Raw genomic sequence first — 17,899 nt, 5'->3', positions numbered from 1 at the left:
AACTGACCCATTATAAGTATCAGAAAAGGTAACATAATATAGTATAGCACAGAGAAGAAAAACGGAGAATATAAGAAAAAGCACTGGTCTGAGACTCAGAAAACCTGAGTTCTAGTCTCTCTACCCGAAAAATTCAACACGGAGCAAATGACTGCATCTCTCTGGATCTCTATGATGATCCAACTTTAGCATATAGATTTATAATTTATCGAATTGTTTTGAGTTCACATAAATAGTTAAAGAGCTCAGTTTTTACAAAGTGAAGACATCTATGGAACTACTACTCAAGTCAAGATATAAAACATTACCAGCACCCTAGAGGCCCCCCTTCATCATTAATCATCCTCTTAGCCCCCATAACGGTTATCAATATTCTGACTTCCATCACCACAGATTAGTTTTAGAATCATACAGTATGTTCTTTTTCTTTAGTATGTATTTTTTCATGTCAAGCTTCTTTTACACCACATTGTTTGTGAGATTCATCCATGATTTTACTTGTAGCAGGAGTTTGTTCTTTTATATTGCTGTAGAATTTTCCATTATAGGAACGTACATCCCACTACCTTCTTTATCCAATGTTTCCAAATTGGGGCTACTATGAATAATGCTGCTATAAAATTTCTTGTGCATGTCTCCCAATAAACATATGTATGCACCTCTGTGGAGTATACACCCAAGAGTGGGATGCAGGGTCACTGGGTATGCATAATACTCAGGCACTGTTCTAAGCACTTTATATGTTAATGCATTTAATCCCTACTACAACCCTACGAGGTATAGGTGTCATCATCATCCCCAATTTACAGAGGAGGAAATGGAGGCATAGAGAAGTCTGTGCTGTTGCTCCGTGGCCTCTCTGTGAGGGGCAGGGACCACATCAGCCCTGTGTAGTACAGTATTCCTAGTGTCTATCACAGTGCCCTGCATACACACAGGAAGAGCTCAACAAATATTTTTTGAATAAAGTATTGGAGAATAGCAGGAAGCCACTGCCCCCCAGCCCTGCCAACAATGCTTATACCTCAAGTGAGCTGAAGATTTCATTCTCCACTTTTTGACATAAATTACAAATCAGACGAGTTGCCCCATGTTTGCCTTCTCTTAATGCCCTTTAATGGATACGCTATTGAAAAGGGAAACTGCTAAGGATTAACCACACAAAAGTATCATTCCCAATACACTGAATTTGTGCACTGGACCTTTAAAATACATAAGTCTAGCCCAACAGGTAAGAAACCAGACTCAGAAATTAAGGAGACTTGACCAAGATCAAACTGTTACTAGCAAACTTGGGACTAGGTTTCAAGTCTTATGTTAAAGAGGCTGTTCCCAATACTCACCAGAATGACAAAGCAGTAGTACTTTAAGACCCTTTTGGGGATAAGTCACTTTTCCAACTAAGGGAGTGTAAAACACTATAGGAATGTAACATGTCTGGTCATTATTTCTAAGAGATAAAAATCAAAAAAGTTAACTCCAGCCTTAATATGCAACTCAAAGCAAGTCCTCTGATAATCTACTCCTGTGTTCTCCAACAAACTAAATGAAGGTAACTGGGAACTAATTCCCCAGGTTGGTCTGAGTGCATCTCTCTATCTCGCAAGTGCCTTTCTAGTGATACGTTATATACTCTGTTTGCAGAACCAGCGGCAGTATCTCTTAAGAAAACTGCTCCTGAGATCACTGCAAATCAGTTTCCTCAAAGAACAACAGAACCAAAAGACTGTACAGAATGTTTTTGCAGTCAGGAGACCCCCTACGTGACCCAACTTCATCAGGTAAATGTCATAAATTTTTAGAAAAAGTATGAAAATGTTTATCAGTTGTAGGGTTCAATTCCTAACCCAGGGAAATGATAATTCACTGAAAGGCATTTTCATCTCCTAACTAACCAAGGAAAGGCTAACTAGTTGATTCACGGGATAAATCTATGAAATTTTAGTAATTCCTTTTATGGAATCTTCAAATATGTCCATGTCATTCTAGTCTCCATAAAATGTGACTGTGGTTTAAAGATGATTTCTGATCTGTGAGGGGGTGTGTGATTTGTCCGGAACTCTGCAAACCACTGAACTAACATTTTTAGGGCTGAAAAAGCACTTGGTGATTATATGAATCTGGCACGAACAAGCATGCACACACAATTTTACAGCTGAAGAGGACAACTAGTTAGTTTAACATTGAAAAGTCCCCCTGACAGAAAGTAGAGCTATGGTATAAATCTGCAAATAGCCAGACTACTAAAAAGAAGTACTTCTGGACGAACCCATCTGAATTAAGCATCCAGTACATGACTGTCTAGTAATTGATACTCCATTTGTTTTTATATATAAAATACATAACATTACAACTTTCAGGTGTTCTGTTATCCCTGACACTAAATGTCTATGCCTAAGACAAAAACAGAACCAAATACAATGCAAAAGTGATAGAAATTTCACCTTCTAGATTCCATGTCTTAGGAAGAAAACGTGTAAGGCATAAACCCCTTCATCAAAAACGGGGAAAAAAAAAATCAATTGACTCCTGTTGCTGTTGTTTTAAAACTAGCCATTGAGTGGAGGAGGGTGAGGAGGTAGATAGAGCCTTCTGCAACAAACCACCACTTGCCAGTGTACACTGTATATAACTAACTCTATATTAAACTATAACAACCTATCTAGGCTTCTAATTTTGACATTCCTTGATTCAATGCTATATTAAAACATTTTTTGTTAGTTTATTTTATTGAAGTATAGTTGATTTACAATGTTGGGTTAACTTCTGCTGTACAGCAAAGTGATTCAGTTATACATACACATACATTCTTTTTCATATTCTTTTCCATTATTGGCACCACAGGATATGGAATATAGTTCCCTGTGCTATACAGTAGGACCTTGTTGTTTAACCATCCTATTAAAAGCATTATTTCTTAACCTTCGACCCCTACCTACGAGCTTAGAGAAGCAGAAGATTTTATCTTCTAGGCATAAAGAAGTTTCATATTCTTAGAATCAGAATCAGTTCCCCTAAAGGGTGAGGACTTTTGCTAATTTAAAATTTTGAATTGGATAGGATTATGGGCAAGAACCAGCCCTCTCAATGAACCTTAATGATTCTATGCCTACACAAGAAAAATTTAAATAGTTTTCCATTAACACCTTTCTTCCCAAGAAGCTACTGTTTTTCTTGCCACTGTTATTGAAAATATCACAAGGTCAATTTTCAATACTACAGTTTAACAAATACTTGCTCCATCAAATAAGCAGCCTGATAAAATCCATTTAATTTTCTCTATCATCATGTAGTAATCACATTTGTATTGCCCTTACCTTGTATTATCTTATCTCATAATCCTTTCACTTAAAAGCCACTGCAGAAAAGTGCATGTAATTAGGAATAAAGTTATTCATTAAAAAAAAAAAAATCACCCCCCTTTTCTTTACACACACATTTAAAGAGGAGATCTTGGGATGAACTTTCTGAGTTATTTTAGCTAAAAAATAAATAGTTAAAAAAAAAATTCAAGGTCAGTTCATTTCTTTCTCACAGAAAATTGCCATCAGGCAACTCTAAAGATCCCTTGTTTTTTATACCTCTTCCCATGACAGAATATCCACAATAACTTCTCCGAAGAATGTTATAAACTAATGTTGCTCTGGACTACCATATGAATAGCTTTTAGTTTTTCCTTGGATTATATATAATCCTCTCAATAATGTAAATGCATTTTAAAATAAGATTTCTATTATGGTCAACCCACAATTATCCAAGATTAGAGTAAGTCAAACTAGAAATATTCTTTTTGATTCATCCCAGATTCTAAGTTACTCTCAGCTCTTAGAAAACAAGGAGTACACAAGATGTGAAACTCAAACTCAAGTATTCAGGACCCTGAAAAAAGCAAAGAGACTACTTCTAATTGAAGTTTGGTGAGGGAAAGCTAATCATTTGGAATGCATTTATACATATTGCTCCCATACTGCTGATAAGCGTTGTTGCCAAGTTCCTTAACTGTTCTAGAAGTTGTTGCTGAGGTATTGCCTTATGGAAACTTTGTAATAGTTTCAGTGATAATGCCAAACTTAGGTTTATATTTCTTAAGGAAATTGTTTATATCAACTTCCAGTTAGTTCAGTTAGTAGAAAATGGAAAGATCACAGAAGCAGTTATTTTTTAACTCAAAGGATCTATCAGTTTTTCAAAGTCAATGTGTATCTTGTCAGACAGGAACTTCTCTCCTCTCCCTCTTTTAAAGAGGGGAGTTATTTTGCCATTTCCTTACTATCAACCTTTTCATTCGTATCTAAAACGTTTACCAATGAATTTTTTGCAGATGCACTATTCCCTGTGATTGGGTTATTTTCTGTTAATTCATAGGAGATCTAGAACCGGTAGTTCCTTTTGAACACCAAACTAATTCAGCTTCCCCGGGTTTGAATCCCTAAGTTCCCAATGCCTACGTTCAAATACACAATCTGCCCAGTAGCTCTGCCCTTGCAAACAAAAGCTGGCGGTGGCTGCAGGCTCCGCGCGAAACCTCAAGGTGTATTGTAGGTCCTGGACCAGCAGTCACCCCACACAAGCCTATCACAAGAACCGCTCCACGCTCTGGGAGATTAAAACCCGCAAGCAGTCAAGAAAGAACCCCGACTGGGCTAGTCCAAGCGAATCGGAGCCTTATAAACTGGCCAGACCAAGGAGGGGTGCACGACACCGGAAGAGAGGGGAGAGCCCCTAAAGAGCATGAAGAGTTGCGGGGGACAGGCTGAAATCCAGGGAGGCAAGGTAGCCCCCGCGCACTCCTTGGCAATCGGTGGACGCCACCGGCAGGTACCCGTCCAGGTAAGAGAGAGATCCGGTCTCCGGTCCTCAAGCGCCCGCGAAATCGCCAACTCCGGCCGCGGGAAGCGGCTCGGGCAGATGGAGAAGCACACGCGCCGCCATCCCCACCCCTCACCCAGTCGCTCACCGGTGCTGCAGCCCCACGAGTCCCAGAGTGATCACATGCGGCACATCTAGCTGCGTGGGCCACTCTCCTGAGGCGATGCATCCGAACACGCCACATTCCTCTCGGATCCCCAACTCCTCCAGCTCCATGTCGCCGCCGAAAGCACGTGGAGGGACCCGCCGCTGCGGCAGGGGTCTAAGCACCAACCAGTTGTTCGTTCGGCCTGTGAGCCTCAGAAGCTCGGGCCAGCTGCGACCGCTTCCTAACCAGCTGCTCGACCCTCGCTACTGCGGCGGCGCGTGCTTTCCCTAAGTGAGAGTGATTAGCTCGCCCACCGCCACCCTGCCCCGCCCCTACAGGCCCACCAATGAGCGAGGACGGAGGGAGAGGCTCCGCGGCTGAGGGGCGGAGTCAAAGGCCCTGTAGGGGTGGAGCTAGCCCTCCACCGGAGCCCTGGGGGAAGATCATTTTTCTGCACGTGGGAATCTGCGTTATTTTCCAACACCCAAGACTGAGATGATGAGACTAGCGGGGTTAACGTCATTTCTCTCCTAGAGGATGTAAATTTTGTATGTCCCTCCCACATGCTTTCCCCCCGGCCGTCACTACTTGGTATGCTCCAACCTCTGAGCCACTCTCGCTGCCGAGGAGGGGGCCAAGTCAGCGAGCTGCTGTAGGGTGGGGAGGGGCCGCCAGTGCGCGCCACTTTTCCTCTTTCCTGGAACTGCGCCCGCGCAGGGCGGGGCACGGTCCGCGTCGCTGCGCCTGCGCGGCGGGAAGCCTTGCGGGAGGCGCTAGCTCCCGGAGTCCAAGTTCCTCTCGGTCCGCAGAGACCCCCGAGGTTCCGTCACCGCCGTGGTGCTCGAAGAGACCGCGAGGGGGCACTCTGGGTTACGCGGCCCCGCCGGGGGCGTGTCTGTGGGCCGTGCCTCCCTTCCCAGCCCCGTGAGCCTCTCTGATCACTCCTCTTTTCCAGAGTCCTGCCTCTCTTCCTAGAGCTGCCGCTGCTTCCAGACCACTCCGGATAATGGCGACAGCCGAGGGTGAGTAACAGGCGTCCCTAGGACTTGGGACTCCCTGCCATCCACGGTCTTCCTGCCCCTCTGCCTTGAGCTCGAGGGTTCACGCCGGCACGTGCGCGCTCCGCGGCCCCCACGGCAGCCTTCCCCGGGCAGAACCCGGTCTCCCTGCACCCGCCCCTCTAGGCCACTGGGCTGGCGAGCACGTGGCCCAGGCGCTGCTGAGCGGTGCGTCAGAAACAAAGCGCTCCCGGGCCTCCGAACTTTCTGAAACAAACAGAACTGCTTCTGGGATGGGGAAAAGGCGCAAAGGGTCATTAGGAAGAGAAATGGCCAGGGGTTGGAGAGGTGCTTGGAAATCGCGTTTGCAATCAATAGATATTGCAAAACAATCGCAGGAGCATCTAGTGTTGACTCTTGAAACCAAAGTCTTGCTTTCTCCTGTTAGGCTAATAATAACCTGCTATTCCAGAAAGTTAATAATTGAACCTTATGAAAAATTTGCTATTTTCTGTGCAGATTTTGTGTGTGTTTTTAGCCTTTTTATGCCAGTGATGGCTTTGGAGAGTTACAAAACCACCAGGGAAAAATTTCCTTCCTTCACTTTGCACTTATTATATTACATATTTATATAATCATTTTGGCCAGTCGTGATTAGGATCCTCAGGAAAGATCGTTTGTGCTATTTTTACTGTAAAACGTTGTCTCCCAGCCCCCATACCCTATTTCTAAACTCAGGGTGAACCAAATTCCTTGTGTTGCCCGGTCACTACATTCTCTTCCACATAGAAAAATTAAATTTAGGTAAAAAACTGTAGACTAAACAAAATGGTCCTGGTAACAAGTAACAACTCCATAAAATAAATGCATTAGACCAGAATTTTCCCTGCCATACCTCTAAACTGACAGATCTCTAAAATCTTTGCTCTTTCACTTCCTTCCATCTTGCATTTTTTTTTGGCAGGTTAATTTTTCCAAATTTTCACTTTTATGGTTTCTAAATGGCACTTCATTGCCCAAAAAATGTTCTCTGGCAATGCAAAAACTATTGAAATCCAGTCTGAAGAACCTTTCATTCATATCCTGCATACTGCTTCCTTCCTACCTCTTCAACCCTTACTTAGGTTTTTCTCTCTTATGAGTCCTAAGCCTACCTTCCAAGCAGGTTAATTCGCCAAGTTTACTCTTCTCTATGTTTGTTTTTGCTGTTTCTTCTACAACAGTTCTGTCTAATAGAAATATAATGTGACACTATATGTAACTTTGTTTCCTAGTAACCACATTTTAAAAAGTAGAAAGAAACAGATGAAATGATATTTAATATATTTTATTTAACCCAGTATATCAAAAGTAGTATCATTTCAACACGTAATCAATATAAAAAATTGTGATTTTTGCAAACCTTTTTTTCATATTGAAATTCACTGTATTTTACGCTTAACTTACATCATCTCAATTTGGAGTAGCCGCGTTTCAAGTATTTCATAGCCATATGTGGCTAGTGACTACCTTATTGGACAGCACAGTCCTAGATATTCTTACCTCTTTGTGGAAGTTCTGTACTTTTCAGTACTCTTAAATGTCAACTCTATGAATTATTCTCAGTCCTCATCAATCTCTTCTGAATTCATCTATGAATTTGTAGCAGGCATTTTGGCACTTACAGCAAATGTCTCCTATGATGTTATGTTATTTCTATCCATTAGTTGAAATTCCTACCCTGTTTAAAAATTAAGTAATAAATACCGACTCAGGGAATTCCCTGGCGGTCCAGTGGTTAGGACTCCTTGCTTCCACTGCAGGGGGCACAGGTTCGATCCCTGGTTGGGGAACTAAGATCCCACAAGCTGCACTGCGAGGCCATATGTAAATAAATAAATACATACATACGTACATACCGATTCAACTAAATCGAGAGAGAGGAGCAGTAGGTACGAATTATCTAACCCAGGCAACATCTTAACTTTCCCTTCTTTTATCCCCCATATTGAATCAATTGTTATAAAAACTTTTACCTTTTAAATATCTTGAGTCTTACCCAACTGCTTTTTCTTTAAACCAGGACATTTCTTGCCTGGATTGCTGCCACAGCATCGTAAGTGGTCTCTCAGTCTCTAGTTTTCTTCCACCCACCCCCTTCTCATTTCATGCTCCAGACAGCAGCCATAATGGTCTTTCTAATATAGAAACTCTGTCATTTTACTGAAGTACTTAAAAGCTTTATAGTTGTTCCTAGGATAAAGTGTAAACTCAATCAGCATGGCTTGTGAGACCCGAAGGGTGAGTAGTGAAATGGAAGGGAAGGAAACAGTGTTTCAGGCCTAGGGAAGAGCATGTTAGAAGCCTGAGAGGGGGATATAGAGATTCAGTTACAAAGTTGGAATTCTAGGAAGGGAATAGAGAAATCTGAATTTGGAGCCCTGAGCTGGGACTCCATTCTTGGAAGGACCTTTTAAACCTTGTTAGTGAATCAAGACATTACAATAAGAGGATGGGAATTCATCCTCTGAATTAGGTACCCTGCAGTGGCAACTATTAAACTGAATTTTAACTGTTTTGTTTAATTGTTACCTTCATTAACTGGTGATGTGACCCCTGCCCAATTCCTCAGGCTTATCTCCTGCCTTCCGTTTATACTCCTTAGCTGCTACCCGCTCCCGCTCCCCACGCCTTCACCCCCAACAGCAATGTACACACACAGTGCTCCAAACATACTGAAGTTCTGCCAGGAGCTCTTTCATCCGCTGGTCTTTTTCACCACCACTCTCTACACCTTGCCATCTTCCAGCTAAATTTTGACTATTCCTCAGATCTCAGCCTAATCCTCACTTTGTTCTAGACTTCCTTCTTTGACGTCTAGACATCAGAGGTTAGGTTAAGTGATCCTGCTATGAACCTGTGATTCCATAGTCTGTGTATTTCTCACATTATACTTATTATGATGTTTATTTCAGCTTCCCTCAGATTCCAGTCACTTGAGAGCAGGAACTCGGTTTACTGGTACATCCCTAGTACCTGGCACATGGACACTAAAAAAATGCAGATACTGAGACTGAGTTGATGTTCTGGGAGAATGAGGGGTGATTTCTCCTCTTGGAAATTTTAAGCCCTTAAATGTCTGTTACCTCTGATCTTCATCGAAATCATTCTTTCTAATGACCCAAGTCTACTTTTCTTTAGGTCTGATGACCTGCATCAAAATTGGATTCTCTTGTCCTTACTTCTCACAGTTTTCTATAGCTGTTAGTGAGGAGAGGGGATCAAGGATGGGGGGGGTGCTTCCAAATGGGCTAACTTCAGTGGATGGAGGTGCCCCCTCTTGCACATTAACTTGAAATCAAGAAACACATCTGGCTGAACTTTCCCATTTTGCCTGCCATGGAAAGCAGAAGACGGGAAAAATACAGCATTTTTTTCCCTGCAAGCTAGTTTAGTTATTGTATTGTAAGAACATATATGAAACTACTCATGTTGTTGCATTAATTTTAATGTATTTTAACTAATTCTACTTCAGTTCTGCTGTGAGAGAGGCAGGTTGATAGTGAAAAGAGCACAACACAGCATTAGATATCGGAAGACAGGGTTTTTTCCGGCTCTGCTATTTCTTAACTGTGTGACCTCTACTTTTTGATACTTAGTTTCCTAATCTATATAATTATTTACATAATTAAAATTCGTGACAAAATTTTATGAATGAAATGTGATGATGCATTGAAAATTGTAGAGTGTAAGGTTCTATGCAGATGAGTTCATTTTTATTAAAATTATTTAATTATGCTATGTTCACTGATTCATCGTTCTAGACAATTTAGTCTTCTAAATTATCTTCTCTATGAAACTTCCTGAAATCTGATGTTTCTGTTTTATTTCCACAGTACTGAAGATAGGTAAAAAACTCTATGAGGGTAAAACAAAAGAAGTCTATGAATTGTTGGATAGTCCAGGAAAAGTCCTCCTGCAGTCCAAGGACCAGATCACAGCAGGAAATGCAGCCAGAAAGAATCACCTTGAAGGAAAAGCTGCAATCTCAAATAAAATTACCAGTTGTATTTTTCAGCTGTTACAGGAAGCAGGTGAGTGGCTCTCCCAGTAGCCTCCCCCTTCATGTTCTTTCTCACGTATACATACTGGTCCTTTTCATGGGGAAATGACATTATTTGGATAAATAAGATGTTGATTTTTTTTTTTTTTCAGTTGTTATAGGAAGCAGGTAAGTGACTCCCCCTGCAGCCTCCTCCCTTTCACACATACCACTCTGATCTCTTTAATGGGGAGATGGCATTATCTGGTTTAACAACATGTTTGGGGATGTCTCACATGCTAAACTTATTGAAATTAAACCAGAAACTTAAATTTCACTGTAACACTTTACTTGGTTTGGAATTACTTAAGTAGTATCATTCAGTTAGTTAAAAGGAATCTTAACAGTTTGCTACAGTCTTTGTCTGGCATGTATTTCTGCAACTTTCCTCAGCTAGGACATCTTAGGAGAGGCTTACCTATGAAGGAACTTAAGGAACTTAACCTGTGAAAGAAGCACATTCTGGTGTTTGGCAGCTCTAATTGAAGAATTGAAATTTAGTTCCTAAAATTCTATATAAATTTGCTCCACCCGTTGGAGATTATACAGAACTTCAAATCCCTCTTCTACTTGAAAGCCCTAAAAAGTAATTGAAGACTGCAACCACACCTTCTCATCCTGCCATTCCCCAAGTGAGAGATTTGGATTAGATCAAGATCTGCAGGGTTACCTCCTGCTCTAAAACTGAATGAAGACTATTTCCAATAGAGAAATCTATTCAAAAGATGAAATTCAGATCAAAACACTGTGTGGAGGGCGTTTGGAGTGAAAGAAGGGAAATTAGGATAACGGTTTTTCTGCAGGAATTCAGGCAAAAGCTGATCGGTCTGTAGTGTATAAAATCTCAGCCAGCAAAAGATTTGAGCTCTTTGCCTACAGTGTAAGAGACCTTGTGCCTTGGATCATTCAGCATGTGAAGCCTCCAGTTCCTTATCTGTAAAGTAAAAGCTTTGTTCTTTATCATTCCGGTTCTAATTTTACAGTTTAATAACATTGTCTCCTTTTACTTCCAATATTCCCAGTTGCCCTCACATTTCTTAGATTTTCCAGTAAGCAGTAATCTTAATTATTAGTAATTAAAATTAATTAATTACTCTTTCTTAAATCCAAAGGGGAATTTAATACCTTTGTTTCCAGTGAAGATAGATCTGCCTTCCACAAAATAACAAGGTAATTCAAGTTAAACCCATTCCATCAATACAGAATAGGTTCTTGAGTAGTTTTGCCTCTTCCAAAGTACCCTGTTTCACATTTTTAATTAATGTGTAACAAATATGTTTACTTGACAGCCTAAATTGTCATCCATGTCATAAATCCCTCTATGCATTGAGGGTGAAAATATTGCTGTAAATTTAAAGCACCTCCCTCAGTTCATAAGTAATACAACCCAGGAATTTTACTTCAAGGCCTCCTTGATTGGTGGTTTCCCAATGACTGACTAGATTTCTAGAGAGAGCATCAGACTAATATTAGGTTTCTTTTGCAGTACAAATAACTGCTCCATTTTTTAACCTCACAAGTTATCTCTTCCCCATACACATTAAAATGGTTTATAGTTGCTAGACACTATAAGCTCTTAACAATACAACTAGTTTCTGTGTCCCCATAGTAATTGTACCCCTCTATGGGATTATGTATATGCATTTAAGTAATGGGGGATAAGTACAGGCCCAAGTTTTTATTTGCTTATTTAATACGGCACCTATTCAGTGTACTTGCCAGGGCTTAAGAACAGGTGAATTAGGGTGATATAGTTTTGACTCTCAAAGTCCTGCATGCAGCTGGGAAGGTTGGTCATCCACGTGAAGTACTCCAGCAATCATCTATTTGGCACACTTAACATAGCTAAAACTTACTTGGTTCACAAGAAATGCTGAAAGGTGTTTTCCAGGTTTTATATACTGTGGAAAATCTAAGGTTTTAAAAATTCTTAAACAGATGATTAGTTTTAGGGTATGGATTAAGAGTTCTATTAAGCCTTATATAATTTTTACTTGCTAGTAGTTAAATGCTATGTCTAGTTGACCATCAGTGGTCTATTTAAAACTGCTTTCTTGGGGCTTCCCTGGTGATGCAGTGGTTAAGAATCCACCTGCCAGTGCAGAGGACATGGGTTCGAGCCCTGGTCCAGGAAGATCCCACATGCCACGGAGCAACTAAGCCCGTGCGCCACAACTACTGAAACCCACATGCCTAGAGCCCATGCTCCACAACAAGAGAAGCCACTGCAATGAGAAGCCCGTGCACCACAATAAAGAGTAGCCCCTGCTCGTCGCAACTAGAGAAAGCCTGTGTACAGCAACGAAGACCCAACGTAGCCAAAAATAAAATTAAAATAAAAAAGTTATAAGTTTATTAAAAAAGTAAAATAAAACTGCTTTCTTTATAAACAGGGATATATTCCAAATTAAGATATTTCTAGAAATTCGAATGGAAAAAGCACCAGAATGAGAATCAGTAAATCACAATTCTAGTTTTCTCTGTCACTCATGAGCAAACTATAAAAGACTGTATTATACATGCTGTACCTGAATTTTGAAGTTCCTGAATTTAGTCTCATTACTAAAAAATCAAAATTTAACCATTTAAATTTCAGTTCCCTCCTGCACAGAAACGCACTATGATTACATTTTGGTGTGATAGTAGTGATATGACTAATAGTCTTGCAATTGTTAAACCACAGGTGGGGAGCTGGGCAACCTTAATAGAGGGATGGCTCCTGCGCTGTCATACTTGGCCGTTGTAATTCAGAATGTGAAATGACATTTACATTTTCTTAGTAGTCTTAATAGGAGTTTTGAATTTTGTAAACAACTGAGACTAATGGGAGGATTTCTTTTTCTCACCGTATGAAGCCATGGAATTTGCTTTAATGATTAACACGTATATTAGAAGCAATCATTGTATCATCTAAACTGAATCTCTCTTTTTTTCTTAGTAGCAATTTTTTTTTTTAATGTACAAGATCATTACCATAAGTTGATTCTGTGGTTTTGATTCCCTTAGATATAGGGGAGGACGTTCCTCTGAGTAACAGTAACTGTTGTATATATTTGAACAATAGATTTGGATACTAGGCTATCAAGCTTGATAGACAACTGAGCAAATATGACTACTAGGTAACAAACCTAAAAAAGAAGAGCTCTTAAACCCAGACATGTACTTACCACCTCAAGTTAAGGATTGATTTAAATCATCTGCCTGCCCATGAGCCCAATCATTCATTAAAGGTTAAAATGGCCTAAATATTGACACTTTTAACATTCTTTCCCAGAGTTGCTGTTCGTGCAGCATACAACAATTTATTTATTTATTTATTTATTTATAAATTTATTTTTGGCTGCGTTGGGTCTTTGTTGCTGCATGAGGGCTTTCTCTAGTTGCGGCAAGTGGGGGCTACTCTTTGTTGCGGTGAGCAGGCTTCTCATTGCGGTGGCTTCTCTTGTTGTGGAGCACGAGCTCTAGGTGCGTGGGCTTCAGTAGTTGTGGCTTGCGGGCTCTAGAGCACAGGCTCAGTAGTTGTGACGCATGGGCTTAGTTGCTCAGCGGCATGTGGAATCTTCCCAGACCAGGGCTTGAAACCGGGTCCCCTGCATTGGCAGCTGGATTCTTAACCACTGCGCCCCCAGGGAAGTCTACAATTTATTCTTTTCCCTGTTTTAATTGAATCTTCCTGGTCAAACCTAGAGGGAATGTGGAGAAAACAGTACAGGTTTAAAAAGTGGATAGTGCATTTCAGGTCCAGGCTCCATTACGGATTGGCAGCATGACCTAACTTGTTAAGTTACTTAACTGCTATGAGCCTCTACTTCTTTCACTGTAAAATGTGAATAATAACAGCTACCTCAAAAATTTTATGTATGGTTAACTGAGATAATATTTAAAATACTTCGGGGACTTCCCTGGTAGTCCAGTGGCTAAGACTCCATGCTCCCAATGCAGGTGACCTGGGTTCTACCCCTGGTCAGGGAACTGGATCCCACATGCATACTGCAGCTAAGAGTTTGCATGCCGCAGCTAAAGATCCCGTGTGCTGCAACTAAGACCCGGCACAGACAAAATAAATAAATAAATAAATATTTTTAAATAAATAAATAAAACACTCAGCATGATACAGGGTTTCCATAAATGTAGGTTCCCTTTACATATGGATACATACATATGTACATACATACATAGATACATACATAAGATCAAAGATCTTCAGTCCTTTCCTGATAAGAAAAATTTGATCTTATTAGAGGTTTAGATGGGGATTGGAGGTACTAATATTGTAGCCCAAAGATGAGCATTATGATAAACCCATGCAGGTTTCCAGGAGATATTTTAATTCACGTTAGTGCTATGATGTAATAACACGTCTAGGAGAGGCGGTATAGCATAGTGGTTAAGTGAGCAGCGTAAAGAGTTCAGACAGTGTGGGTTAGAAACCCTGCTTTACCTAGTACTAGCTGACATAACTCCTGTGTCTCAGTGTTGTTATCTGTTTCATTGGATGAACATCATACCTTATCAGGTGCTATGAGGATTAAGCAAAAAGAAAATGAATTTATAATGCCTGACCTAAAGTACGTCTTGCAAATTGTGGTAAAATATACACACATAAAATTTACCATGTTGACCATTTTTAAGTGTACGATTCAGTGGCGTTCAGGTACACTGACAATGTTGTGCAACCATCACCACTATCAATTTCTGGAACTTTTTCATCATTTCAGACAGAACCTCTGACCCATTAAACAATAACTCTCCCCTGATAACCTCTATTCTACTTTCTGTCTCTGTGAATTTGCCTATTTTAGGTACCTCATATAAGTGGAATTATACAATTTTCACCTTTATTTCACTTAGCATAATGTTTTCATGAATCATTCATCATGCTGTAGCATATATCAGAATTCCCTCCTTTTTGTGACTGAATAGTAATTCATTGTATGTAAACTACATTTTGTCTGTCCACTACACTCATCTGTTGTTAGACACTTGGGTTATTTCCCCCTTTTTGGCTCTTGTTAATAATGATACTATGAACTTTGGTGTACAAATATCTGTTTCAGACCTTGCTTTCAGTTCTTTTGTGTATATACGTAGAGTGGAATTGCTGGATCATATAGCTTATAATACATTGTAACTATTATTAGAGAGGTTGTTATTTTTCAAGGCCGCCACATAAACTAGCTCTTTATCTTAGTTTTCCAGTAACAGTTTGTGTAAGAGTGAAGAGAGGACGGGCAAATATTTTCTTTGCTCTTGGCCAAATTGGCCTCCATGTTCCTGCTGCTACCTGTTGAATGCTTTTTTCAAGGACTCTTTGCTTTAAATATGGAGAGAAAAAGGCTGTCCAAAATTTAGGGCTGTATCTGATCATGATAAATAGATTAATATTTTACAAGGCCCATATAAGCCCGGACCATAGAATGAGAATTCTGCCACCAGATCTGATTTAGAGATAATTTAGTGTCACTTAGTCATGTGCCTTGTGCAAAGTTAGGTGCACAGCGGCAGAGGACATAGTATTTTTTGAACAGATGAATGATGGTAAAAACATTGGGACCCAGATTTTTTGATCCAGCTTGCCTTGCAACATTAACATGAAATATTCCTGAATATTCTGATAAGCAGTAGAAAGCCATATTAATACTTTTTTTTCCTACTTCTGCCTTTTTTTTAAAAATTACATTTGTTTTTGGTAGTGCCATTTAAGGGTAATGCATTTGGCTACATAGGCTTTTTGTTTTGTTTTTTGTAAAGGGTAGAATTTTATTAGGCCTCAGATCTCCCTTTTTTAAATACAATTTTAATGCTTTTTTTTCTTTTTGTCATCAATCTGTAGGTATCAAAACTGCTTTCACCAGAAAATGTGGAGAGACAGCTTTCATTGCACCTAAGTGTGAAATGATTCCAATTGAATGGGTTTGTAGAAGAATAGCAACTGGTTCTTTTCTCAAAAGAAATCCTGGTGTCAAGGAAGGATATAAGTTCTACCCACCTAAAGTAGAGATGTTTTTCAAGGTAATTATTTTATACGTCCCTGTCTTACTATAACATAGCAACAAGTTTATTACAAAGTCAAAAGATTTAAATATTATCAAAGTTTTTGATACTACAGTTGTCATTCCAGAAATATTTGTAAAAAATGTACACTTTAATTAGCAATGATAATTCAGATTTTTAAAAGAAAACCTTTGAAAATCTGCTTATCTTATTTTGGGCCAAGATGACTAACAAAATGAACAAATTAAAATTAGCAGTTACAAGTCACTGGAAGAGCCTTTCCCAGAAGCATGGAGTGACACTTTCTCCTCAGGAAAAGGTGTTTTTTCTTTTTGGAGGCAGGTTGTGGGATCTTAGTTCCCCAACCAGGGATTGACGGCGTGCCCTCGGCAGTGAAAGCTCGGAGTCCTAACCACTGGACAGCCAGGGAATTCCCAGGAACAGGTTGGTGGGAAGCCTGGGTGAAGAAAAGAAGATGAACACAAGAACCAGATTCAAATCACCTGTACTCTTTGAAACCTATTAGGTGAAGCCAGAGTGAGACCTTCACATAATGAGATTGAACTTACTGTTTTCTACAGTCGTATGGCTGACAGGGTCTTGGTGCTCCAGCCAGGTGTCAGTCCTGAGCCTCTGAGGTAAGAGAGCCGAGTTCAGGACATTGGACCACCAGAGACCTCCTGGCCCCACGTAAAATCAATCGGCAAGAGCTCTCCCAGAGATCTCTGTCTCAGTGCTAAGACCCTGCTCCACCCAATGACAAGCAAACTCCAGTGCTGGACACACCATGCCAAACAACTAGCAAGACAGGAATACAACCCCACCCATTAGCAGAGAGGCTGCCTAAAATCATAATAAGGTCACAGACACCCCAAAACACACCACCAGACGTGGTCCTGCCCACCAGAAAAACAAGATCCAGCCTCATCCAACAGAACACAGGCACCACTCCCCTCCACCAGGAAGCCTACACAACCCACTGAACCAACCTTACCCACTGGGGGCAGACACCAAAAACAACAGGAACTACGAATGTGCAGCCTGAGAAAAGGAGACCCCAAACACAGTAAGTTAAGCAAAATGAGAAGACAGAGAAATACGCAGCAGATGAAGGAGCAAGGTAAAAACCCACCAGACCAAACAAATGAGGAGGAAATAGGCAGTCTACCTGAAAAAGAATTCAAAATAATGATAGTAAAGATGATCTAAAATCTTGGAAATAGAATGGAGAAAACGCAAGAAATGTTTAACAAGGACCTAGAAGAAATAAAGAGCAAACAAACAATGATGAACAACACAGTAAATGAAATTAAAAATTCTCTAGAAGGAATCAATAGCAGAATAACTGAGGCAAAAGATGGGATAAGTGACCTGGAAGATAAAATAGTGGAAGTAACTACTGCAGAGCAGAATAAAGAGAAAAGAATGAAAAGAATTGAGGACAGTCTCAGAGACCTCTGGGACAACATTAAACGCACCAACATTCAAATTATAGGGGTCCCAGAAGAAGAAGAGGGAAAAAAAGGGACTGAGAAAATATTTGAAGGGATTATAGTTGAAAACTTCCCTAATATGGGAAAGGAAATAGTCAATCAAGTCTAGGAAGTGCAGAGTCCCATATAGGATAAATGCAAGGAGAAACATGCCAAAACACATATTAATCAAACTATCAGAAATTAAATACAAAGAAAAAATATTAAAAGCAGCAAGGGAAAAGCAACAAATAACATACAAGGGAATCCCCATAAGGTTAACAGCTGATCTTTCAGCAGAAACTCTGCAAGCCAGAAGGGAGTGGCAGGACATATTTAAAGTGATGAAAGGGAAAAACCTACAACGAAGGTTACTCTACCCGGCAAGGATCTCATT

At 40.3% G+C, this 17,899-nt stretch overlaps 2 protein-coding genes across 7 annotated transcripts in view; one reads left to right on the top strand and one right to left on the bottom strand.

Moving 5' to 3' along the window:
- Positions 1-5,274, bottom strand: part of PPAT (phosphoribosyl pyrophosphate amidotransferase) — a 36,926-nt gene extending 31,652 nt beyond the window's left edge. Inside the window, exon 1 of one of the 2 annotated variants that reach the window (XM_082464484.1) lies at positions 4,958-5,274. In XM_082464484.1, coding sequence (XP_082320610.1) covers positions 4,958-5,053 — 96 coding nt within the window. In that variant the 5' untranslated portion in view covers positions 5,054-5,274. The remainder of the gene's footprint in view (positions 1-4,957) is intronic. The other variant, XM_082464483.1, reaches the window with a different exon arrangement.
- Positions 1-17,899, top strand: part of CRACD (capping protein inhibiting regulator of actin dynamics) — a 384,229-nt gene that overhangs the window by 348,759 nt on the left and 17,571 nt on the right. For 4 of the 5 annotated variants that reach the window (XM_082464423.1, XM_082464424.1, XM_082464426.1 and 1 more), the window contains 4 exons: positions 1,645-1,781; positions 5,913-5,979; positions 9,831-10,028; positions 15,870-16,048. In XM_082464423.1, the coding sequence (XP_082320549.1) occupies positions 1,645-1,781; positions 5,913-5,979; positions 9,831-10,028; positions 15,870-16,048 (581 nt within the window). Of the gene's footprint in view, positions 1-1,644; positions 1,782-4,716; positions 4,831-5,912; positions 5,980-9,830; positions 10,029-15,869; positions 16,049-17,899 lie in introns of those variants that run through there. The other variant, XM_082464428.1, reaches the window with a different exon arrangement.

This window comes from Balaenoptera physalus, assembly GCF_965194825.1.
Source record: "Balaenoptera physalus genome assembly, chromosome: 5".
Lineage (NCBI taxonomy): Eukaryota > Metazoa > Chordata > Mammalia > Artiodactyla > Balaenopteridae > Balaenoptera > Balaenoptera physalus.
Note: the sequence above shows the minus strand (reverse complement) of the source record. Positions and strands in the feature narration are given on the sequence as shown.